The 27,316-nt window shown below is 42.5% G+C and overlaps 1 protein-coding gene across 2 annotated transcripts in view; it reads right to left on the minus strand.

Annotated features, from left to right (window-relative positions):
- The window catches only part of dnaaf9 (dynein axonemal assembly factor 9), a 141,208-nt gene extending 114,954 nt beyond the window's left edge, over positions 1–26,254 (minus strand). Inside the window, exon 1 of one of the 2 annotated variants that reach the window (XM_073042128.1) lies at positions 25,912–26,254. In XM_073042128.1, the coding sequence (XP_072898229.1) occupies positions 25,912–26,006 (95 nt within the window). In that variant the 5' untranslated portion in view covers positions 26,007–26,254. The remainder of the gene's footprint in view (positions 1–25,911) is intronic. The other variant, XM_073042129.1, reaches the window with a different exon arrangement.
- Between the last annotated feature and the right edge of the window lie 1,062 nt (positions 26,255–27,316).

Below are 27,316 nucleotides of genomic sequence, written 5' to 3' on the forward strand. Positions count from 1 at the left end.
ACATCTTCAAGCACCAGTGCCTCAGAAAGGCAGCATCCATCACCTAGGACATGCCTCTTCTCATTGTTACGATCAGGAAGAAGGAACAGAAACCTGAAGGCACACATTCAGTGATTCAGGAACAGCTTCTTCCCCTCTGCCACCCGATTCCTAAATAGACATTGAACCCATTAACACTACCTCACTTTTATTATTTGTTTTTACACTATTTTTAATTTAACTATTTAATATACATATATACTTACTGTATATACTTAATATACTTGATTTACTCATTTTATATATTACCATGTATTGCACTGTACTGCTGCCAGATTCTGATTTATATCCCATTGCATTCCTTCCAATCTTATATGCTATTCACAACACCGCCAACCTTCTTATCATCTGCAAACATATTAACCCACACATCCACATTTTCATCCAGGACATTTATAGACATCACAAAGAGCAGAGGTTCAAGTGCAGATCCCTGCAGAACACCATTAATCACAGACTTCCAGCTCGAATAAATCGCTTCGACTACTAGACTCTGTCCTGGGCAAGTCAATTCTGAACCCAATTCTGCATCTTAATCTTCTGGCAGAGCCTCCTATGAGGGACCCTGTCAAACCCCTTACTAAAATCCATATAAATAACATCCACAAGTCTACCTTCATCAATCACCATTGTCACCTCATCAAAAAACTCAATGAAATTAGTAAGACACAACCTGTCCTGCTCAGAACCATGCTGGCTCTCTCTAATTAGGCCAAGCTTTTCAGCGAACTTAAATATGCCAAATTGATAATAATGAATTTGTTTCATTACAATGTTTTATAAAACTCAAAAATCCATTGTTGGACTTCTTTAATGAGAGATTATTTCTAGCTTGGACTCCAAAAGAATGCCTGAAGCTAAGTAAATATTGAGTACCCTGCACGCTGAAGCAAATAGAGCCTTGATCATACATCGTGATTGTATCTCCGGCGATGAAACAGAAGCACTATACCCAAACCCAATTTTTTCTTGCAGATGTTGTTCTTTTTTGCTGCTGTTCACTGTGCTTGTTGCTTGTGTGATCATGCTGCACTATGTGGGCTTGCTTGCTGACACCAGTATGTGTGGAAACACTCATGAGCCGATCGTTCGGTTGTGTTGGTCATTAAGAAAATAATGCATTTCATTCTATGTTTCAAATAAATGTGATAAATCAACCTTAGCCTGCACATTGTGATTCAGTATGTGCTTTTCCTTCTGCGTAGAATCAGAAAAGATATTTATAGCATTACATATACTGAAGCGCATTTCTGACAATGGAAGCAGACACAAACTTGTGCTACCCCGCAGCTGTTCTCTGCTGTGTCAGGAACTTCAATGGATTTTTCTGAGCATCATATTTCAACTTTGAGAAGCTGCTTGTAATGGCTGTTGTTCTGTGAGCCTGCATGAACAGTGGCAATTCAGCAAGTTACATGGGCTCAGAGTTATATTCTTACCAACATGATCCAAGATGGCGGTGCGACGCAGCTTGCAGCAGCCACTCCGTAACTGATTATCTGTTATTTGTGAAGTGGGGTGCTGTGCGCAATCATAATCGATTGAAAACGGACGTGAAAGCACGGAGAAACATCGGGAAATTCCAGGAAGACCTTCTTCATTGACGCTGCTGCTGTGAGGTCCGGGACTCTGCTGGGAAGAACAGACCCCCAGTCCTTGGGGTCGCATAGCCGATGGCCGTTGGCGGGGCCGTCTTATTACGTTCGGCAGAGGATGGTGCTCGGAGAAGCTGTGCCAGAGGGGATGGTCGTTGGCTCGGAGGTTCGACAGACTCAGAGTCCTTTCGACGGACTCAGGTCGCTTTCGGTATGTGCTGCGTCTGTTAGGCTGGTTTCGATGGAGCTTCCATTGTGTGCTGCGTCTGCGAGGCTGAGTCGGGCGGCGCCTTGGAAGTCCATAGCGGGGGTAGTTCCGTCTGCCACCGGCGTGGGATGGCGAGTCTGTCAGGACCCTGGGGACTTGTGGAAACTGTGGTGATTTCTTTTGAACTTACAGTCCTTTAACATCTTGGACTATTTTTACTGTGCCCATAGTCTGTTTTTTTTATCAATTATTCTATTGTTTGCACTGTTGTAACTATATGTTGTAATTATGTGGTTTTGTGCAGGTCTTGTAGCTTTAGTTTTTGGTCTTATTTTTGTCTGGTGGATTTGGAGCTCCTTTCCGGGTAACGCGAATTCACAGCAGCCTCTCCGGACTCTGGATTGGGGATTGCCAAACGTTACGTGGATTTTCTGGTGTAGTCTGTTTTGTCATATGCTTTTGTGATATCATTCTGGGGGAATGTTGTCTCATTTTTTAACTGCATTGTATTTGTGGTTTCTAAATGACAATAAACTGAATCTGAATCTGATCAGTGACACCTGGCAGCATCTGCTCCATGTGTTCACAGATCAATGAAAGAGACTGGGCATCTGACAACCCCTGGAGTAGATGAGATAGGATTTAATGCAAAGTAAACTTCAAAATCAAATACTCATCTTATTTCATCTTTTAAAGCAAACAAAGTTAAGAAGTTTTTCTGGCAAAGTGCCATAACTTCTTAAGATAAATTTATCAGAATTCGAAGTACAGTAAATTTATTATCAAAGTACAGTTGCAAAAAAAGTTTGTGAACCATTTGCAATTACCTGGTTTTCTGTAGTAATTATTCATAAAATGAGGTCTGATCTTCATCGAAGTCACAATAATAGACAAAACAAAATCTGTCTAAACCAATAACACACTAACAACTGTACTACTTCTCAACACTGAGTACACCATTTAAGTAATCACAGTCTAGGTTCAAAAAGTATGTGAATCTCTGGGGTAATGCCTTTGAGAGAGATACAGTGGCATGCAAAAGTTTGGGGACCCTGGTCAAAATTTCTGTTTGTGAATAGCGAACTTCTGACGCTGAATTTTGTGGTAAGGATGCTGGAAAGGTTTTCTTCTCATGACTCTTCCATGAAAGTCATATTTGTGCAGGTGTCGCTGCACAGTAGAACAGTGCACCACCACTCCAGAGTCTGCTAAATCTTCCAGAAGGTCTTTTGCAGTCAAACAGGGGTTTCGATTTGCCTTTCTAGCAATCCTACAAGCAGTTCTCTCGGAAAATTTTCTTGGTCTTCCAGACGTCAACTTGACCTCCACCATTCCTGTTAACTGCCATTTCTTAATTACATCATGAACTGAGGAAACAGCTACTTGAAAACGTTTTGCTATCTTCTTATACCCTTCTCCTGCTTTATGGCCATCATTTATTTTAATTTTCAGAGTGCTAGGCAGCTGTTTAGAGGAGCCCATGACTGCTGATTGTTGGAACAAGGTGTGAGGAGTCAGGGTATTTATAAAGCTTTGCAATTTGCATCACCTAGCCTTTCCTAACGATGACTGTGAACAAGCCATAGCCCTAACAAGCTAATTAAGGTCTGAGACCTTGGTAAAAGTTATCTGAGAGCTCAAATCCCTTGAGTGCCCAAACTTTTGCATGGTGCTCCTTTCCTTTTTTCCCCCACCCTAAAATTGTACAAAACAAAAATAATACACTAATCTTGCTTAAAATGTTGAAAACAATCTTTCATCTTTAACTTTATAACTTTTGGAGACCAGTTCATTATCTACTCACTTAACTATTCACAGTAACAGAAATTTTGACCAGGGATGCCCAAACTTTTGCATGCCACTGTACATGAAACTGGAAAACACTACAAAAGCATTTTTAAAGACCTGAGTGTCCATCAGATCACCATATAACCATATAACCATATAACAATCACAGCACGGAAACAGGCCATTCCGGCCCTCCTAGTCCGTGCCGAACTCTTAATCTCACCTAGTCCCACCTACCCGCACTCAGCCCATAACCCTCCACTCCTTTCCTATCCATATACCTATCCAATTTTACCTTAAATGACACAACTGAACTGGCCTCTACTACTTCTACAGGAAGCTCATTCCACACAGCTATCACTCTCTGAGTAAAGAAATACCCCCTCGTGTTTCCCTTAAACTTTTGCCCCCTAACTCTCAAATCATGTCCTCTCGTTTGAATCTCCCCTACTCTCAATGGAAACAGCCTATTCACGTCAACTCTATCTATCCCTCTCAACATTTTAAATACCTCGATCAAATCCCCCCTCAACCTTCTACGCTCCAATGAATAGAGACCTAACTTGTTCAACCTTTCTCTGTAACTTAAGTGCTGAAACCCTGGTAATATCCTAGTAAATCGTCTCTGCACTCTCTCTAATTTATTGATATCTTTCCTATAATTCGGTGACCAGAACTGTACACAATATTCCAAATTTGGCCTTACCAATGCCTTGTACAATTTTAACATTACATCCCAACTTCTGTACTCAATGCTCTGATTTATAAAGGCCAGCGTTCCAAAAGCCTTCTTCACCACCCTATCTACATGAGACTCCACCTTCAGGGAACTATGCACTGTTATTCCTAGATCTCTCTGTTCCACTGCATTCCTCAATGCCCTACCATTTACCCTGTATGTTCTATTTGGATTATTCCTGCCAAAATGTAGAACCTCACACTTCTCAGCATTAAACTCCATCTGCCAACGTTCAGCCCATTGTTCTAACCGGCATAAATCTCCCTGCAAGCTTTGAAAACCCACCTCATTATCCACAACACCTCCTACCTTAGTATCATCAGCATACTTACTAATCCAATTTACCACCCCATCATCCAGATCATTTATGTATATTACAAACAACATTGGGCCCAAAACAGATCCCTGAGGCACCCCGCTGGTCACCGGCCTCCATCCCGATAAACAATTATCCACCACTACTCTCTGGCATCTCCCATCTAGCCACTGTTGAATCCATTTTATTACTCCAGCATTAATACCTAAAGACTGAACCTTCTTAACTAACCTTCCATGTGGAACTTTGTCAAAGGCCTTGCTGAAGTCCATATAGACTACATCCACTGCCTTACCCTCGTCAACATTCCTCGTAACTACTTCAAAAAATTCAATAAGGTTTGTCAAACATGACCTTCCACGCACAAATCCATGCTGGCTACTCCTAATCAGATCCTGTCTATCCAGATAATTATAAATACTATCTCTAAGAATACTTTCCATTAATTTACCCACCACTGATGTCAAACTGACAGGTCTATAATTGCCAGGCTTACTTCTAGAACCCTTTTTAAACAATGGAACCACATGAGCAATACGCCAATCCTCCGGCACAATCCCTGTTTCTAATGACATCTGAAAGATCTCCGTCAGAGCTCCTGCTATCTCTACACAAACTTCCCTCAAGGTCCTGGGGAATATCCGGTCAGGACCCGGAGATTTATCCACTTTTAAATTTCTTAAAAGCGCCAGTACTTCCACCTCTTTAATTGTCATAGGTTCCATAACTTCCTTACTTGTTTCCCACACCTTACACCATTCGATATCCTTCTCCTTAGTGAATACCGAAGAGAAGAAATCGTTCAAAATCTCTCCCATCTCCCTCGGCTCCACACATAGCTGACCACCCTGATTCTCTAAGGGACCAATTTTATCCCTCACTATCCTCTTGCTTTTAATATAACTGTAGAAGCCTTTCGGATTTACTTCCACCTTATTTGCCAAACCAAACTCGTAACTTCTTTTAGTTTTTCTAATCTCTTTCTTAAGTTTCCTTTTACATTCTTTATATTCCTCGAGCAATTCCTTTACTCCATGCTGCCTATATCTATTGTAGACATCCCTCTTTTTTCGAACCAAGTTTCTAATATCCCTTGAAAACCATGGCGCTTTCAAACCTTTAACCTTTCCTTTCAACCGAACAGGAACATAAAGATTCTGTACCCTCATAATTTCACCCTTAAATGACCTCCATTTCTCTATTACATCCTTCCCATAAAACAACTTGACCCATTCCACTCTCTCTAAATCCCTGCGCATCTCCTCAAAGTTAGCCTTTCTCCAATCAAAAATCTCAACTCTAGGTCCAGTCCTGTCCTTCTCCATAATTATATTGAAGCTAATGCTATTGTGATCACTGGACCCGAAGTGCTCCCCAACACATACATCTGTCAGCTGACCTATCGCATTCCCTAACAGGAGATCCAACACTGCCCCATCTCTAGTCGGTACTTCTATGTATTGTTGCAAAAAGCTATCCTGCACACATTTCACAAACTCTAAACCATCCAGCCCTTTTACAGAATGAGCTTCCCAATCTATGTGTGGAAAATTAAAATCTCCCACAATCACCACCTTGTGTTTACTACAAATATCTGCTATCTCCTTACACATTTGCTCTTCCAACTCACGCTCCCCATTAGGTGGCCTATAATACACTCCTATCAGTGTTACTACACCTTTCCCATTCCTCAATTCCACCCAAATAGCCTCCCTAGAGGAGCTCTGTAATCTATCCTTCCAAAGCACCGCCATAAGATTTTCTCGGACAAGCAATGCAACACCTCCTCCTCTGGCCCCTCCTACTCTATCACACCTGAAGCAACTAAATCCAGGAATATTTAGTTGCCAATCACACCCTTCCTGCAACCATGTTTCACTAATAGCTACAACATCATAATTCCAGGTATCAATCCACACTTTAAGCTCATCCACCTTTCTTACAATGCTCCTAGCATTAAAATAGATACATTTAAGATACTCTCCACCTCCTCCTCTCTTTTCATCCCTAGCAATGCATTCAAATTTATTATCCTTTTCTTTCTTCTCCCCTACAACTTCGGGCTGAGCGCATCCCTCCTCCATCACCTGCCTGTCCTCCCTCACACACGGTCTACTTACTTGCTCTACTGGTGAACTAACCTCCTCTCCCATAGTTTCCTCAAATTGATTTCCGCCCCCCCATCTTACTAGTTTAAAGTCTGCCCCGTAGCCCTAGCAAACCTCCCCGCTAGGATATTGGTCCCCCCAGGATTCAAGTGTAACCCGTCCTTCTTGAACAGGTCACGCCTGCCCCAGAAGAGGTCCCAATGATCCAGAAACTTGAATCCCTGCCCCCTGCTCCAATCCCTCAACCACGCATTTATCCTCCACCTAATTCCATTCCTACTCTCACTGTCGCGTGGCACAGGCAGTAATCCCGAGATTACTACCTTTGCGGTCCTTCTTCTTAACTGCCTTCCTAACTCCCTATACTCTCGTTTCAGGACCTCTTCCCCTTTCCTACCTATGTCATTGGTACCTACATGTACCACGACCTCTGGCTCCTCACCCTCCCACTTCAGGATATCTTGGACGCGATCAGAAACGTCCCGGACCCTGGCACCAGGGAGGCAAACTACCATCCGGGACTCCCGATCACCTCCACAGAACCGCCTGTCTGAACCCCTGACTATCGAGTCCCCTATTACTATGGTCCTCTTTCTTCTATCCCTACCCTTCTGAGCTACAGGGCCGTCCTCTGTGCCGGAGGCCCGGCCACTGTCACTTCCTCCAGGTAGGCTGTCCCCCCCAACAGTACTCAAACATGAGTACTTATTGTCAAGGGGTACAGCCACTGGGGTACTCTCTAGTACCTGCCCCTTCCCCTTCCTGACCGTGACCCACCTATCTGCCTCCCGTGGCCCCGGAGTGACCACCTGCCTGTAACTCCTCTCTATCACCTCCTCATTCTCCCTGACCAGGCGAAGGTCATCGAGTAAGAGAAATTGTCTACAAATGGAGGAAATTCAGTTCTATTGCTACTCTCCCTAGGAGTGGGTACAAGGTCACACCAAGACCACAACATGCAGTGCTGAATGTGGTGAAAAAGAACCCAAGAGTAACAGCAAAAAACCGCAGAAATCTGAGAACTTGCTAAAGTCTCTGTTCATGTGTCCACTACAAGAAAAACACTGAACTAGAATGGTTTCATGGAAGGACACACAGAGGAAACCACTGCTCTCCAAAAAAATAAATGCTGCATGTCTCAGGTTTGTAAAATATCACCTGGATGTTCCACAATGCTTCTGGGATAATCTTCTGTAGACAGAAGAGACAAAAGTTTAACTTTCTGACAGAAATGCACACCAGTATGTTTGGAAGAAGGGCACTGCACACCAACAGCAAAATCTCATCCCAAATGTGAAGCATGGTGGTAGGTGCATCATGGTTTGGTGCTACATTGCTACCTCAGGTCCTGGACAGCTTGCAATCGATAAGGGAACAATGAATTCAAAAATTCAAGACATTTTACTGGATAATATCAGGGTAGAGATCCGTTGAAGCTCAAGTTGGATAATGCAACATGACAATGATCCGAAACACAACAGTAAATCAATAACAGTATAGTTTAAAAAGAAGAAAATTCTTATTTTGAAGTGGCCAAGTCAGAATCAAGACCTTAATCTAATTGAGATCCTGTGGCATGACCTGAAGAGGGCCATTCATGCAAGGTATTTCAGAAATATTGATGAGATGAAACAGCTTTGAATGAAGGAATGGTGTAAAATTCCTCCTCGCCGTTTTGTAAGTCTGATCAGCAGCTACAGGAAATGTTTGGTGGAGGCTACTTCTGCTAAAGGATGTTCTACCAGTTATTAAATACAAGGGCTCACAAACTTTTTACAGCCTGAACTGTAATTGTCTAAATGGTGTACTCGGTATTGACCAGAAGTGCAATTGTTTGTGTTATTAGTTTACGCAGATTGTGTTTGTCTATTATTATGACTCAGATGAAGATCAGATCTCTGTATGAGTAACTAATGCAGAAAACCAGGTAATTGCAAAGGGTTCACAAACCTTTTCTTGCACCTGCATACATCACCATTTGCAACCCTGAGATTCATTTTCTTGCAGGCATTCTGGTCAAATTCAAGAAACACAATAGAATCAATGAAAGACTCACTCCAACAGGACAGACAACCAACCAATGTGCAACAGACAATAAACTGCAAATATTAAAAGAAATAATAATAAACAGTAAATATAGAGAACATGAAAGGAAGAGTCCCTGAAAGTGAGTCCATACATTGTGATCAGTAATGAGTTCAGTGTTGAGGCAAGTGAAGTTATCTATGCTGGTTCAGGAGCCTGATGGCTGAGGGGAATAACTATTCTTGAGCCTGGTGGAGTGGGTCCTGAGGCTCCTGTATCTTCTTCCTGATGCCAGCAATGGGAACAGAGCATGGCCTGGATGGTGGGGGTCCCTAATGATGGATGCTGCTTTCCTGCAATGTGGTCAATGATGGGGCATGCTTTACCCATGATGGACTGTACCGTGTCCACTACTTTTTGTTGGTTCTGCCATTCAAGGGCATTGGTGTTTCCATACTAGGTCATGATGCAACCAGTCAATATACTCTCCACCACATTTATAGAAGTTTGTCAATGTTTTAGTTAGCATGCTGAATCTTCACAAACTACAGAAGTAGAGGGACTACCATGCTTTCTTTGTAATGGCACTTACGTGCTGGTCCCAGGATATATTCTCTGAATTGATAACACTGAGGAATGTAAAAGTTATTGACCCTTTCCACATATGAACCTCCAGTTTCCTACTCCTAAAGTCAATAATCAGTTCCTTGGTCTTTCTGACAGTGTGTGAGAGGTTGTTGTGGCACCACTCACCCGATTTCCAATCCCTCTCCTATATAAGACCATAAGATACAGGAGCAGAAGTTAGGTCATTCAGCTCATCGAGTCTGCTCCGTCATTCAATCCTGGGCCGATCCAATTCTTCCAGTCATCCCCACTCCCCCACCTTCACCTCATACCCTTTGATGCCCTGGCTAACCAAGAACCTATCTATCTCTGCCTTAAATACACCCAATGACTTGCCTTCCACAGCCACTCGTGGCAACAAATTCCACAGATTTACCAACTTCTGACTAAAGTAATTTCTCCACATCTCTGTTCTAAATGGAAGTCCTTCAATCCTGAAGTCATGCCCTCTTGTCCTAGAATCCCCTAGCATGGGAAATAACTTTGCCATATCTAATCTGTTCAGGCCTTTTAACATTCAGAATGTTTCTATGAGATCCCCATCATTCTTCTGAGCTCCAGGGAATACAGCCCAAGAGCTGCCAGACGTTCCTCATATGATAACCCTTTCATTCCTAAAATTATTCTTGTGAATCTTCTCTGAACTTTCTCCAATGTCAGTACATCCTTTCTAAGGAGCCCAAAACTGCATACAATACTGCAAGTGTGGTCTAACGAGTGCCTTATAGAGCCTCAACATCACATCCCTGCTCTTATATTCTGTATCTCTAGAAATGAATGCCAACATTGCATTTGCTTTCTTCACAAATGACTCAACCTAGAGGTTAACCTTTAGGGTATCTTGCACAAGGACTTCCAAGTTCCTTTGCGTCTCTGCATTTTGAATTCTCGCTCCATCTAAATAATAACTCACCCATTTATTTCTTCTGAAGTGCATGACCATACACTTTCCAACATTGTATTTCATTTGCCACTTCTTTGCCCATTCCCCTAAACTATCTAAGTCTCTCTGCAGGCTCTTTGCTTCTTCAACGCTACCCGGTCCTCCACCTATCTTTGAATCATTGGCAAATTCAACCACAAAATCCATTAATACTATAGTCCAAATCATTGACATACATCGTAAAAAGCAGCAGTCCGAACACCGACCCCGTGGAGCTCCAATGGTAACCGACAGCCAGCCAGAATAGGATCCCTTTATTCCCATTCTCTACTTTCTGCTGACCAGCCAATGCTCCATTCATACTAGTAACTTCCCTGTAATTCCATTGGCTCTTATCTTGCTAAGCAGCTTCATGTGCGGCACCTTGTCAAAGGTCTTCTGAAAATCCAAGTACACCATGTCTATTGTATCTCCTTTGTCTACCCTGCTTGTACTTTCCTCAAAGAATTGTAGTAGGTTTGTCAGGCAGGATTTGCCTTTCAGGAAACCATGCTGGCTTTGGCCTATCTTGTCATGTGCCTCCAGGTACTCCATAATCTCATCCCTAACAATCGATTCTAACAACTTCCCAACCACTGATATCAGGCTAACAGGTCTATAGTTTCCTTTCTACAGCCTCCCACCCTACTAAAATAGCAGAATAACATTTGCAATTTTTCAGTCATCCGGTACAATGACAGAATCTATCAATTCTTGAAAACTCATCATTAATGCCTCCGCAATCTCTCCAGTTACTTCCTTCAGAACCAAGGATGCATTCCATTAGGTCCAAGAGATTTATCCAACCTCAGACCACTATGTTTCCTGAGCACCTTCTCAGTCGTAATTTTCACTGCACAAACTTCACTTCCCCGACACTCTTGAATGTCTGGTATACTGCAGGCGTCTTCCACTGTGAAGACTGATGCAAAATACGCATTCAGTTCCTCTGCCATCTCTGCATCTCTCATTACAATATCTCCAGCGTCATTCTGATTTGGTCCTATTTCTACCCTCGACTCTCTTTTACCCTTTACATACTCAAAAAATGCTAATTCATCACATTTTATTCAACAGTGGTGTCATCAACAAACTTAAATGTGTCACTGGAGCTGTGCTTAGCTTCACAGTCATAAATATAAAGTGATTAGAGCAGGGGCCTAAGCACACAGCCTTGTGGCGCATCTCTGCAGATGGCAATGTTGTTGCCAATTCAAACGGACTGTGGTTTGCAACTGAGCAAGTCAAGGATCCAGTTGCACAAGGAGGTACTGAAGCTTAGGTCTTGAAGCTTATTGATTAGTTTTGAGGGGATGACAGCTTTGAATGCTGAGCTGTATTCAATCAAGTTCATCATGATGTATGCATCAGTGTTCAGGTATCCCAGGGTTGAGTGAAGAGCCAATGAAATGGCATCTGCTGTTGACCCATTGTAACGGTAGGCAAACTGGAATGGAGCTCGATTGAAGCAGGTGGGTACCTCAGACTGCCAAAGCTAGAGGGTAAAGATACTGGTAAACATAAACCAGTTGATCAATCAGATACCCATTTGGGCTGGATGGTTTCACTGGGTTCACTCTCCAGAATAATGCTCTAATGTCAATCTCAGAGACTGAAATTGCAGGGTCACTGGGGATGAAGAGAGTTTATGAAGTTTCCTTCATGCTTTGACAGTCAAAACAAGCATAAAAGGCATTGAGCTCATCTGGGAGTGAAGCCTTTTTGCCACCTATGTTTCTTGGTTTCATTTTGTAGGTGATAGCATTCAAGCCCTGTCACAGCCATAAAGCATCTTTCAGTGATTCAAGTTTAGTCTGGAATTGCTATTTTACACGAGATGGCTTTCCAGAGATCATACCTGGACCTTTTATATTTCACTTGGTCACCAGATCGAAATGCCACTGATCTGACACTCAGCAGATTATGGATCTCATGGCATCCAGATGGGGTAGACACTGAATGAATTTGTGGGGGGACACACACCTGTATATGACCATTTTTACAACATCCAATGACAATTGTGGTATATTCATTCAGATCCTCTGATGAGGTTTTAAACATGGTCCCATCCACTGACTCAAAGCCACTCCTCTGCCTCCCGCAATCATCCATTTTGTTGTCCTCATCTCTGGATCCTCGCTCTTTAGCCTTTGCCAGTAGCTGGTTGGAGGAGGACAGCAAGTGATCAGATGCAGGTGATCATAATCGTAGTTTAACAGCAGTTGAATGTGTTGGGAACCCAAGTGCTGCAGGTGTTATGTTAATGATATTTGGGCCAAAATTTCTTCAAACAAGCCTGATTGAAGTCCCCGAGAATAATTTGTAAGGTATCAAAGAAGGCTGTTACTTGTTGATGGTGACACTCAATACCCAAATACCTGCTTAACATCTGCCTTTGGCAGTATATAAATTGCAGTCAGGGTCACAGTGGAGGAATCCCTTGATGAGCAGAATACTTAATCATTGGATGTTCTAGGTCAGGGGAATAAGACTGCAACAATACCACTGTTGTTTCCAAGCACCACAAAAAGTTTATCATGACCTCCACATTTTGCCTTCTCTGAATCAGCAGTGTGATCCATCTTGTGTATTGAAAACCATTCTGGTCTTACCAACATATCCAACATCCATAGTGAGCCACATTGCCATAAAACAGAATGCAGCAATTCTTCATTTCCCTCCAATACATCAATCTTGCCCTTAGGTCCAAAATCTTGTTCTCCAGTGACTGTACTTCTTTTAACAAGATGCTGGGTAGAGAAAGTTTCATACCTTGGCATTTCATTCTGGCTTGGAGTACTTCCTTCCTCCCCTATTTTTCAGCCATCAGAATGTACCTTTGTCTGTTTAAAGGTCCCATACCTGCAAGTCTCAAGTCTGCTGAGACTCTCAGGAGATCGTGAAATTAAGACGGTTCAAAAATATGTTAATTAGAGGGAAATTACAGGCTGCAATTGATTCCAGTGAGAGTAGTTCAATCCATCATAATAACTTTAACAATAACTTCAGTATGTTTAAGAATACAGAATTGCAATCAGTTACTCATTTTAAATTTACATTTACTATTTCCATATTTAAATTGCTAATCACTTTGTAAACCAAATAATCTTAATAAAATTGTAAGCACACCAAACAATTGCAACACAATTGTATGTTGTGCTTCAGAAATGTTTACATTTTTGTAGAATGCTCTGCAGAAAAGTAGTGGTTCAATAGTACATGTAATTGATTCAATCCACTAAATAATACAACTACACCACTACAGTGTACATTACAGCCACTATAAGATTACAAATATTAAATGACTCATATTGGAATAGAAATAAAACATAGACACTCCAACTTCCACCATGGTAACACAAGCACATGCATACAAAAGAAATATTGCCCAGTATGTTTTGATTTGCATGGATTATACGTCCCTCTCAACAAGGTAGGGGAGAGAGAGAGAGAGGGGAGAGGGGGGGGGGGAGAGGGAGGGGGAGAGGGAGGGGGAGAGGGAGGGGGAGAGGGAGGGGGAGAGGGAGGGGGAGAGGGAGGGGGAGAGGGAGGGGGAGAGGGAGGGGGAGAGGGAGGGGGAGAGGGAGGGGGAGAGGGAGGGGGAGAGGGAGAGGGAGAGGGAGAGGGAGAGGGAGAGAGAGAGGGAGAGAGAGAGAGAGAGAGAGAGAGAGAGAGAGAGAGAGAGAGAGAGAGAGAGAGAGAGAGAGAGAGAGAGAGAGAGAGAACAAAAAAAATAGCACATCTTAAAGCTGGGGTGACAATAAGCCAAAGTTGGAAAAGAGCATAGTTCTTAAAATTGTAAAATGAGATACCTACAAAAATTGGGAAGGTTATCTGAACAGGAGCACAAGAACTTTGAATCTGAGGCAATCATCAGTGTTAATATACTTCAGCAGATACAAATGTAATAGGAGAGGAATTATGAAGATATGATGAGAAGGGTGGAAAATTTTAGTAAACTTAACAATCAAGAAACATATGTGGGACTAGAAAGAATTAAAATTTCAAGACCTTTTATTGGAATAAAGAAAGAAAGAAAATGTCAGTTTTATGTCACAGAAAATATGGAATAAAGGCAGTTCAATAGTAGATTACCTTTTGCTTATGGAGGGCAATAGAATGGAAAATGTTTAACTGTAAAATTAACAAATCAGCAGAAAAATGACAGCTTATAGAAAAATGCACTAGATGGTAAAGAGAAACAGGTCATGAAAAAAGGAGCTGCTCCTTGAGTCAACCAGCCTTTTTAAAAAATACACTGCAGTAATAACTTACAAATGTTAGATATTTGGATGCCACAACCCAACACGTGTCCACAAAAGGCAAGAAAACATTAAAATAAACCCAAAAACAACTTTCTTGCACTACAGCATTTTGGGATTGTGCAAGAATGTAACAGATAGGTAGTTAGAGATAGGGGGTGTATCTGAACTGAAACATCTCCAATAAGAAACCACATGAGATTAACAAAGAATTCTAAATGCATTATTATGGAGTAATATACTGATGCAGTTTGAAGATTTGTTGATGGACAGAAATTCAATGAATAAAAGAGCCATTTTGAGGCTGGAAAACTGTGACCAACAGCGTACCACAGATTACATTCACAATCTCTTTGAAGAATCTAATTTCTTGCAAGTATACAGTCATCAAAAACTGAAATTGTTGATTATAATAACAGGTTACATTCAAGCTCTTATTAAAATCTCAACCCTCTGCAAGGTCATCACTGTCACAACACTGACCAGTGTGAATCACAAACAAATGGGATTGGTTGATAGTCTGCATGATTGCAGTGGATTCCGGATAATCAGGCCATCAGTTAATTGAAGAAGCCATTTATTTTGGATAATTCTTAAAAAGAACAAAAACTAAATCCAGAAAGTAACTGGATTCCCTTTATTAATTTGGGACACTGCATTGCTTAACTGGGACAGGAGACTTTTGCCAAACAGTTTCTAACTAATGTTAGCCACGTGCACTTGGGTGGCTATTAGACACTACACCGTGCTTAGAGTGGTCAGTTTTTAAATAGCATAGATTGCGTGTGTCTGTGTTCAAAAAGCACGAATAAAAATCACTGATCCTTGGCAAGAAATTAGCAGCTAAGCTATTTGGAAATGTTTGTAGACAGCAGTTTCAAGCACTTGGACATGCCAGAAAAGGCCGGGAGTGAATATGAAACAATTTCACAACTTCAAGTTAGGAATTACAAACAATTTGAAGGTATCTACAATGTTATAACGAAATGAAGATTTGCAGGATACAATCATCTAAATCACTATATGAATGCAGTCCCTTATCTGCACTAAGTGTCTGCACTGAATTTTTAAATCTACAGTCAATCATATGAACACGATGAATTCCTCCATAAATAACTATTAGGAACTAATACAGTTTTATAGTACTGTAGAAGTATTGATATTCTGATTTGTTCTGTATTTCTTTAAGTACATAAATTGTTACTCAGTTAAGATAGTTTTTATGCACACTTTAAAAGGGAGAATAAAACTATATGTAAGCAAGTCCCTGCAGCACCCAGTAACCCTGTGACCTCTCAGTCTCAGAGGCCAAATTCAGAACATCTTTCAAGAGGGTTAACCCTTACAAGGTATCAGGACCTGATGGTGTATCTGGCAAGGCTTTGAAAACCTGTATCAAGCAACTGGTGGGAACTTTGAAGCAGATCTTTTATCTCTCACTGCTGCAGTCGAAGGTTCTCACCGCTTCAAAAGGGCAACAATCATACCAGTACCCAAGAGAAACATGCTGAGCTGACTCAACAAGTCACTCAGTGGCACTGACATTTACTGTGATATAGTGCTTTAAGAGGCTGGTCATGGCTAGATCAACTCCTGCCTAACCAAGGACACAGATCCACTGAAATTTGCCTATTGTCACAATAGGTCGACACCAGGCACAATCTCACTGGCTCTCCACTCAGCCTTGAATCAACAAGACAATTGTAATACTTAGTCAAGCTGCTGTTTATAGATTATAGCTCAGTGTTCAACACAATCATAACCTCAGTTCTAATCAAAAAGCTCTAAAACCTAGACCTCTGTATTTCCCACTGCAACATGTCAGCCAGTGATGTGGAGGCATACAGAAGCAAGACAGATCAGCTGGTTGAATGGTGTCGCAGCAACAACCTTGCACTTAACATCAATAAAACCAAGGAAATGACTGTGGACTTCAAGAAGGGAAAGTCGAGAGAACACACATCAGCCCTCATTGAGGGATCAGAATTGGGAAAGAGTGAACAGTTTTAAGTTCCTGGGTGTCCACATCTCTGAGAATTTATCCTGGACCTACTCTATTGATGCAATTACAAAGAAGGTACGATAGCAGCTATATTTCATTAGGAGTTTGAGGATAATTGGTATGTCACCAAAATGTACCATGAAGAGCATTCCAACTGGTTACATCACCATCTGGTATGAAGGGGCTATTTCACAGGATCAGAAAAGAAAAACTGCAGGAAGTTGTAAACTCAGCCAACTCCACCCTGAGCAACACAAAGTACACTGCAGATGCTGTGGTCAAATCAACACGTACAAACATGCTGGAGGAACTCAGCAAGTCGGGCATAAAGAAGGTGGGGGGAGGGTGGGAAGGAGAAGGCTGGTAGATGCCAGGTGAAAAACCAATCAGAGGAAAGAACAAGGGGTGGGGGAGAGAAGCGGGGGGGGAGAGGCAGGAAAGGTGAAGGAGGAATGTAAGGGGAAAGCACTGTGTAGTAGAAGGCAGGATCATAAGAGAGGTGATAGGCAGCTGGAAGAAGACGCAGAGTGAAACTGGGATGGGGGAAGGGAGAGGGAGGGAATTACCAGAAGTTGGAGAATTTGATGTTCATACCAAGGAGCTGGAGACTACCCAGACAGTATATGAGGTGTTGCTCCTCCAACCTGAGTTTGGCCTCATCACGGCAGTAGAGGAGGCCATGTATGGACATATCCGAATGGGAATGCGAAGCAGATTTGAAGTGGGTGGCAAATGGGAGATCCTGACTGTTGTGGCCAACGGAGCGGAGGTGCTCAACGAAGCGGTCCCCCAATCTGTGTGGGGTCTCGCCGATGTAGAGGAGGCCGCACCGGGAGCACCGGATGCAATAGATGACCCCAACAGACTCACAAGTGAAGTGTTACCTGGTGGTAAGAGAGGAGGTGTAGGGACAGGTGTAGCACTTACACTTTCAGGAATAAGTACCAGGTGGGAGATCTGTGGGGAGGGACGTGTGGACCAGGCAGTCACGGAGGGAACGATCCCTGCGAAGAGCGGAGAGGGGTAGAGAAGGGAAGATGTGCTTAGTGGTAGGGTCCAGTTGAAGGTGGTGGAAGTTGCGGAGGATAATATGCTGGATCTGGAGGCTGGTGGGGTGAGGACAAGGGGAACACGGTCCCTGTTGTGGTGATGGGAGGATGGGGTGAGGGCCGAAGTCCGGGAAATGGCGGAGATGCGGGTGAGGGCATCATTGATGATGGCAGAAGGGAAACCACGATTCTTAAAGAAAGAGGACATTTCAGATGTCCTGGAATGGAAAGCCTCATCATGGGCACTAGCCACCTCAGTACCTTCAAAAAGCAATATCTCAAAAAGGCAATATACATCATTAAGGACCTTCATTACCCAGGATATGCCATCTTCTCATTGCTGCCATCAAGCAGGTGGTACAAGAGCCTGAAGGGACACACTCAACATGTCAGGAACTGCTTCTTTGCTACCGCCGTCAGATTTCTGAATATACAATAAACTCATAAGACACAGGAACAGAATTAGGCCATTCAGCCTATCTAGTCTGTTCCACCATTCCATCATGGCTGATCTTGGATCCCACTCAACCCCATAGACCTGTCCTCTTGCCATATCCTTTGATGCCCTGACCAATCGGAAAACAAACAACTTCTGCCTTAAATATACCGACGGACATGGTCCTCCACCAGAGTCTGCAGCAGTGCATTCCATAGATTCACTCTTCTCTGGCTAAAAAGAATTCCTCCTCTTTGCCTCTGCTCCAAAAGGACACCCCTTAAATTTGAGGCTGTACCCTCTGGTTCTGTATATCCCCACCACAGGAAACATCCCCTCTATATCCAACTTATCTAGTCCTTTCAACATTCAGTAGCTTTCAATGAGATCCCCATGCATTCTTCTAAATTCCAAAGCTGCCAAACACTCCTCATACGTTAACCCCTTCATCCCTGGAATTATCCTCATGAACAACTTCTGGATTCTCTCCAATGACAACTCATCCTTTCTGAGATATGAGGCTCAAAACTGTCAACAATACTCCAAGTGGGGCCTAACTAGTGTCTTATAAAGGCTCAGCATCATCTCCTTGCTTTTATATTCTATTCCCTTTGAAATCTTGCATTTGTCAACTTTACAATACACTCAACCTGTAAATAACCTTCTGCGAGTCTTGCATAAGGACTCCTAAATCCGTCTGCACTTTTTTTTTAAACTTTCTCTCCATTTAGGTTATAGTCCGCACTACTGTTCCTTTTATTAAATGCATTATCGTACATTTTCCAACAATGCATTCCATCTGCCACTTCTTTTGCCCTTTCTTCCAAATTGTCTAAATCCTGCTGCAATTGCAATGCTTCCTCAACACTACCTACCCCTCCACCTATCTTTGTCGCTGATCTGGATAATGGAATTGATGTCTTCGTGGCAAAGTTTGCGGATTATACAATGTGAAAAGTAGTTGTCCCAATACTGACCCGAGGAACACAACAAGTCGCTGGTAACCAACCAGAAAAGTATCCCTTTATTCTCACTCACTGCCTCCTGTCAGCCATTCCTCTATCCATGCCAGTATCTTTTCAGCAACGATTTTACCTTAAGCAGCCTCATGTGGCGCCTTATCAAATGCCTTCTAAAAATCCAAGTAAATGACATCCACTGTTTCTCCTTTTTCCACCCTGCTTGTTACTTCCTCGAAGAATTCTAACGATTTGTCAGGCAAGATTTCCCGTCACAGAAACCACGCTGATTTATTTTATCATTTGTCTTCAAGTACCCCGAAACCTCATCCTTAATAATACTCCCAACACTTTCCCAACCACTGAGGTTATGCTAACTGGCCTTCAATATCCTTTCTTTTGCCTTCCTCCCTTCTTAAAGAGTAGAGTGACATTTGCAGTTTTCCAGTCCTCTATGACCACATCAGAAGCAAGTGATTCTTGAAAGATCATGACCAATGCATCCGTTATCTCTTCAGCAACCTCTCTCAGGACTCTGGGATGTAGTCCATTTAGTCCAGGTAACCTATCCACCTCAAGACCTTTGAGTTTGCCTAGCACTTTGCCTTTGTAATAGCAATGGCACTCACTCCTGCTCCATGACACTCAAGAGATCTCTGGCACACTGCTAGAGTCTTCCACAGTGAAAACAGATGCAAAGTACCCATTAAGTTCTTCTGCAATTTCTTTGTCCCCCATTACTACCTGATCAGCATCATTTTCCAGTGGTCCAATATCAACTCTCACCTCCCTTTTACTTTTTAAAATTGATAAAAACTTTAGTATTCTGCTTTAAATTATTGGCTAGTTTGCACTCATATTTCATCTTCTCCCCTCTTATAGATTTTTAGTTGCTTTTTGTTGGATTTTAAAAGCTTCCCAATTATCCAACTTCCCACTCCCTTTTGCTACATTATATGCCCTTTCCTTGGCTTTTATGCAGTCCTTAACTTCCCCTCTCAACCACGGTTGCCTACTCTTGCAATTTGAGAACTACTACTTCTGTGGGACATATCTATCCTGCGCTTTGTGAACTACTCCTAGACACTTCAGCCATCTCTGCTCTTCGGTCATCCTGTCCAGTATCCTCCTCCAATTCTCCTGGACAAGCTCCTCACTCATGCCTCTGTAATTCCCTTTATGCCATTGTGGTACTGAGACATGTGACTTGAGCTTCTCCCTCTCAAACTGCAGTATGAATTCAATCAGATTATGATCACTGCCTCCCTAAGGGCTCCTTTACATTAATCTCCCTAATAAGCTCTGGGCCATTGCACAACACCCAATCTAAGATAGCCTTTCCCAAAGTAGGCTCAAGCACAAGCTACTATTTGGAGGCTTATTTATGATTCCCATTAATACTGTTTTTCCCCTTCTTTTTGCACTCATTTTTTTACATATCTACTTATAATTGCAATTCATAGTTTTTATTGCTCTATATTGTGATGTACTGCTGCTGCAAAAGAACAAATTAAACATATATTGGTGATATTAATCTTGATTCTGATTTTGATAGTTCGTCACTTTATACCTCTTAATTATTTCGATGAAACAGGGTAATTGTGGCAGTTGCTTAATTAGGCCAAAATGTACCAGTCCTAATGTCTCCAATTAACTGGAATCCATTATATTTTGAAAGCCATAGGCAACATAATTTGGGCTGCAGAGGGAGAGCTAGTAGAGCTTCTCAGTTCAATGTGGAACTTGCACATTATCCACAACCATGTGGATTTCCCCTGGGTAGTCCTGTTTACTCCAGCTTGCCAGGTTAATTTACCACCATAAATTGCCCCAAGCACAGAGAGGAGTGGCAGATTCTGGGGAAAGCTTATGAGAAAATGAAAAGAATAAAAAAAAGTGCTTGACAGACAGCTTAGGCTCAGTGGAATGAAGAGCACGTTACTATGCCGTTTAATTCTATAACTCTTATATTGAGCTTAAACAGTATAGCACAGGAACAGGCCCACTGGTCCACAATATTGTGCCAAACTAATGAATCTGGTAATTAAATGCTAATTACTTCTCACTACACAACTTCCATATCACTCCATTGCCTGTACATTCATGTGGTTATCAAAGAGCCTCTTAAATGCCATTAATGTATTTGCCTCCAGCACAACCCTTGTTAGTTCATTCCTCATTTAAACTATTCCTCTTACCTCAAATGTATGACTCCTTGTATTAAACATTTTAACTCTGGAAAAGGGATAATGGCTTTCTATGCCTTGCATTTTCTCATAAACTTCTCCAGGTCTGCCCTCAACCTCTGCTACTCCAGGAAAAAAAGACACAATCCAGGTTTGTCCAACCTCTCCTTACAGCACATGCTCTTTAATCCATGTAGCATCTTCGCAAGCCTCTTCTGCACCCTCTCCAAAGCTTCCATATCCTTTTCTATGAAGGAATGTCCAGAATTGAATGCAACAAACCAGACTGCAGTCTAACTAGTTGAATAAAGCTGCAACATAATGTTTTCCAACTCTTGAACTCAATATCCCCACTAATAAAGGCAAGCAAACCATACACCTTGCTTACCATGCTATCAACCCATGTCGCCACTTTCAGGGAGCTATGAATTTGGGTTCCAAGATCCCTCCATACATCAACACTGTCAAGAAGTCTCCCATTAACAGTATACAGTCCCTTTACATTTGATTTCCCGAAGTGCAACATCTCACACTTGGCCAAATTACACGCCATCTGTCAAAGCACGTATCTGGAACTGATTTATATCCCGCTGTATCCTTTGACAATCTTCTACTCTGTCCAAAACATTACCAATCTTTGTATTGTCTGCAAACAGCCATCCACTGTTTCATCTAAGTCACATATACTATTTATCACAAACAGCAAAAGCCCCAGTGGATCCCTGTGGAACACTACTAATCACAGACCTCTAGCCAAAATAAGTTCCATCAATCACTGCTCTGTTTCTATGGGCTAGCTAACTCTGAATCTAAATAGTCAAGTCATCATGGATCCCAAGCATCTTAAATCTTCTGGATGTTGCAACGTCCACAGCTGTACCTTCATCAATCATCTTTGTCAATTTCTCAAACAACTCAACCAAGTTAGTAAGACATAACTTGCCCCATACAAAACCACTGGTTCTAATTAGTTAGACCATGGCTTCATAAATACTCAACCTTACGAATCCTCTCCAATAATTTTCCTACCATTGATGTGAGATTCAGCAGTCTATAGTTTCCAAGGTTACCTTATTTCCCTTCTTCAGTTATGGAATGACGTTAGCTACCAAAAGTCCTCAAGGACCACATCAGTAGCTGGAGAAGTAACGAAGATATTGATCAAAGTCAAGGCAATCTCATCTTTTGCCTCTGGGGTATATCCCATAAGGCCATGGGGATGTGTCCACCTTAATTTTCTTTAAGAATCCCAAACAACCTCCTTCCTCATCTCAAAATGCCCTAACACGTAAGCACATTCCACATTGAAATCACAAACTGCTGAGTTCCTGCAGCATTTTGTGTGAGTTACCTTGAATCCCCTGAATCTACAGAATCATGTGTTGATGAGTTTCAAGTATAAACTGAAATACAGTAAAATACTCAGGTCCAGCAGTATCTGAGTTAATGTCATCAGTAAAGACCTTTCATGAGAACCAACATCGAAGGATGATCAAGTATCAAGGCAGAGTGAAACTGGGATGGGGGGAGGGAAGTTTCACTCTGCCTCCTCCTCCAGCTGTCTATCACCTCTCTCATGATTTTGCCTTCTTCTACTACACAGTGCTTTCCCCTTACATTCCTTCTTCACCTTTCCTGCCTATCCTCTCCCCCACCCCTTGATCTTTCCCCTTACTGGTTTTTCACCTGGCACCTACTAGCCTTCTCCTTCCCACCCTCCCCCCACCTTTATAGTACCCCTGCCCCCTCCCTCTTCAGTCCTGATGAAGGGTCTCGGCCCGAAACGTTGACTGCTCATTTCCACGGATGCTGTCCGACCTGCTGAGTTCCTCCAGCTTGTTCCACAGGCTAGCAACAGGCAAAAAAATTTCCAGAGCAAATCAAAACAGGAACCAAAAGGATTTAAAAACTAATGTTCTAATATAGCACACATAGCTCCTTTGAATCTGTATTAAAGATTCCAAATATAAAGAACAGAAGCCTGAGGCAAGAGACATGTTTTTCTCACCTGCTGACAAACTCATCTGACTGAAAAAAAATAAAATGTATTCAAAAACAGGGCAGTAATTCCTCAATACTCTGTTGCCCAAAGGCCCTAAATATTTTCTCTTGTATTGACATAAACTCACAGATGGTTCAAATCTGCTTTTAAGGTACATCAGCCAAAATGCTGACAGTAGAATTATTTTCCAACTACATAAAACTCAAAAAAACAGGTCACAACACACCAATTGCAATTTCATTTTCAACATTAGACATGACTGTCTATGCATCTTCTATAAACTAATACCACACTCTGTAAAATGAACAAAAATGATGCTTTGTGATTGAAAATTTAGTGCCCAAAATCAAGTACTGCTGGTTCTAAATACATGACAATCATCTTGCTGGAATGATTAAACCCAAAAGTGTTCAGCTTTTTTACAACCATAGAAATGTATAAACCAAAACAAGTGTTTGGTCTTTCTGCAATGTCCAAAGGGACAATGAGGATAAATCTAGTTCAAGTAAATGAAAAGGACAGACACACTTGCAGAGAAGGTCAACCATGGAATGGCACAATCACATTGGACAAGAGAACATCATTGTTACTCCTTAAAGCAGGGATGTCAAGTGCGGACAATCAGGCCGGAGTGAAGAGGATGAAGGGAAATAAGGATAACAGGCTAAGGATAGGGTGGAGGTGGTGGGGAGTAAGAGAAATTAGTCAACAGGCAAAAGCAGAGGCAGTGGACAAAGGTGAGGGGCATACAGGGAGAAAAGAATGCAACAGGGTGGGGAAAGTATGTCAACCCAGGAAATGAGGCCTGGGATCACATGGCCAACAGTCAGGGCTGTGTTAAGGGTGAGGGAAATAGGCAAAAAAAAAGGGCAAATGGACAACTTCTATCCCTTGTTACAAGATCACTAAATGGCCCTCAGTCCAAGAAGATGGACTCTTTTTTTTAATTTTATTTAATTGCATTTTTAAATGATTACAAGTGTGGGAAAAAAAAGTATATATCTCTTCCCCCCTCCCCCCTAACTTCCCTATATAGAAAAAGAAAAATTAAGAAAGAAAAAAAAGAAAGAAAGAGTGCCTGGTTGTTGGAAGGTCTCCACATGCTCCATGGAGTTCTTAATAACTTTAGTATATATATTTATTACTTTCCCCAAGTAGCCAATTATTTCATCTTCAGAGCACCTATATATTTAATCCTGTCTTTTGTAAATAAGGGCCCAAAATTTTCAAAAATGTTTCATATTTATCTCTTAAATTATAAGTAATTTTTTCTAATGGAATACAGCCATAGATTTCTTTTTTCCAACAATCTATACTTAAATATGTATCTGATTTCCAAGTAATTGCAATAGCCTTTTTGGCTACAGCCAGTGCAATTTTTATGAATTCTTTCTGATATTTATTTAGTTTGAGTTTCGGTTTTGTCCCTTCAATATCACCTAGTAAAAGTAATATTGGATTATTAAGATGGACTCTTGACTTTATAATCTACCTTCTTACACCCATGCACCATATTGTCTGCCAGTACTGGGAATGGAGCAGCATAAAGTGGGCAACAGTGGTACAGGAGTAGTAAAATGCGGCAGTGAAGGGAGGATAGTTATCATTTGGGTTGAGACGGCAGCAATGGTACCTGAGTGTAGGGTAACTGCAAACACGAGGAAATCTGCAGATGCTGGAAATTCAAACAACACACACTTGTGTTCCACCAGCATAGTCAAGGGATAAGCTGGAAAGTGTGGCTTCGTGTCCACCTAAAAGACAGTAACAGCTGAGAGGAGTGGGAGTTGTTAAAGAGAAGTGGAACTAGGGAGTAAGCAAGGAAAAAGGAGTTGGGGTGGGGGTCCCAAAGGAGAAGAAGGAAATATGAATGAGAAGGGAAAGGAGCAATTGTGAGAGTTCCTGGGCAGAAGAGCATGGACTGTGGGGGGGAGGGGAGAGGGGCCATGCAGCGAGGTTCCCCCAGACTGAAGAGGGGAGGGAGAATTGCCCCAGACTGACAGAGTGAGGGGGAGTTGTGTTGGAGGGGGAATTTCCCCAGACTGGGGGGGGGGGGGGGGGAGGAGTGGTGAGGGGCGGGAGAAATGCTCCAGACTGGAGGGGGAGTTAGTCGTAGGAGGGGGGGAAACCGAAGGGCGGAGTGATAATGGAATGATGACCAAGTAGAAGGAAAAGGTGCTATGTAGAAGGATGTTCACCTGGGTAGAAGGGGATAGAATCCGTTGAGGGGCTTCCCCCGGACTGAGGTGGGGGGGGGGTGCCGTTAAGGAGTGGTTTCTCCGGGTAGAGAGTTGGGGTGGGGCGTGGACTGTTCCAGCACAACACGGATTACAACCCCCAATTTAATACAAATAACAAGCAAAAAAGAAAAAGACAGAAGAGAACAAAGACGTGACGGGTCGCAGAGGGGGCGGGGCACTTCGTCCTGGTAGCTGGACTGACAACGGCGAAAACCCCCGAGGAGCGAAACGCGTTTGCGAAGAGAAACAGAAAATGTGATCAGGAATCATTTCTGTGCTTTTTCTCGGGCGCGGTGGCGCCGGTCCCGCTTCACGCGGCGCCGCGCGTGCACGTCCCGCGGCCCGGACGGCGCGGCGCGGCGCGAGCCGGCCCCCCGAACATTCGAACGTTAACGGCCGCTCGCCCACCTCAGGCTCGCGCTGAAAGCCTCGAGCTTGACGCTCCTCCACGCAGACGCTCGGCGGCCTTTACCCGCCGAGGCTTCCTGCAGCATCGACAGCATGTCGCGTTAAGTGTCCGGTTTGTTCGGTCCCGTTAGTTCCTGTCCCGCGGAACCGATCCTTTTGCACAGTAGTTGTGTGGGAGGAGAAGAGCGAAGCAACGAACCTCCCTCACCGTGGTGCCATCGTCGTGAATGGCAACTGCACGAATAGGGCGTTGAGCTCCAGCGCGAGAAGAAGGGGGAACTACGACAAAACGCACTTCTAGTGTCACTCTAGAAACTCGGTTTATATTTCCCTCTGTATCGCATAATTATAAATACTTTGACTACTATTACTTACAAATAATTTGTTTTCCTATCTATTCTGCATTGATTTATTGTCGTTTATAACATTTATGACGCCCCCTCCATCATTGTATTTATGGTACATCTTCCACCCCCGTACCCACCCCAACCCTTACGTCACAGCAATGGGAATGTTGTCCTTGTGGTTGTTGGGCACTGTCGTCCAGGCGATGCTGACAGGGAGGTAATAATTAAAAATTCAAAGAAAATTTATTTTCAAATACATGTATGCATATACAATCCTGAGATTCGTTTTCTTGCGGGCATGCTCAGTAAATCCATTAACCGTAATAGAATCAATGAAAGACCGCGTCAACTTGGGCATCCAACCAGATTGCAAAAAGCAAGAAACTCTGTAAATACAATAAGATATAATAATAAATAAGCAATCGATATTAAGAACATGAGGTGAAGAGCCCTTGAAAGTGAGTCTCTAGGTTGTGGGAATATTTCAATGATGGGGGAAAGTGAAGTTATCGCCTCTGGTTCAAAGATCTGATCATTCACATGCAATATCTGGTCATTAACCTGGTGGTGTGGGTCCTGAGGCTCCTGTACCTTCCTCCTGGTGATAGCAACAAGAAGAGAACATTTCCTGGGTGGTGGGAGTCGATGATGGATGCTGTCTTCCTGCAACAATACTCTGTGTGTAGATGTGCTCAGTGGAGGGGAGGGTTTTACCTGTGATGGACTGGGCCAAATCCACTGCTTTTCCTGTTATTTTCCATTCAAAGGCATTGATGTTTCTCTAATGCAGCCAGGCAATTTACTCTCCACCTATAAAAGATTGAAAAAGTTTTAGATGTCATGCAGAGTTTTCACAAACTTCTAAGGAAGTAGAGGTGCTCCCATGGTGTCTTCATAATTGCTTTTACAGCACATAAATGCAATTACGTGGGCCCAGGACAGGTTCTCTGAAATGATAGCACTGAGGAATTTAAAATTGCTGACTTTCTTCACCTCAGATCCCCCAATGCACACTAGCTCACGGGACTCCAATTTCCTCCTCTTGAAGTCAATAATCA

This window comes from Hemitrygon akajei, chromosome 4 (genome assembly GCF_048418815.1).
Source record: "Hemitrygon akajei chromosome 4, sHemAka1.3, whole genome shotgun sequence".
In the NCBI taxonomy this organism is placed as follows: domain Eukaryota; kingdom Metazoa; phylum Chordata; class Chondrichthyes; order Myliobatiformes; family Dasyatidae; genus Hemitrygon; species Hemitrygon akajei.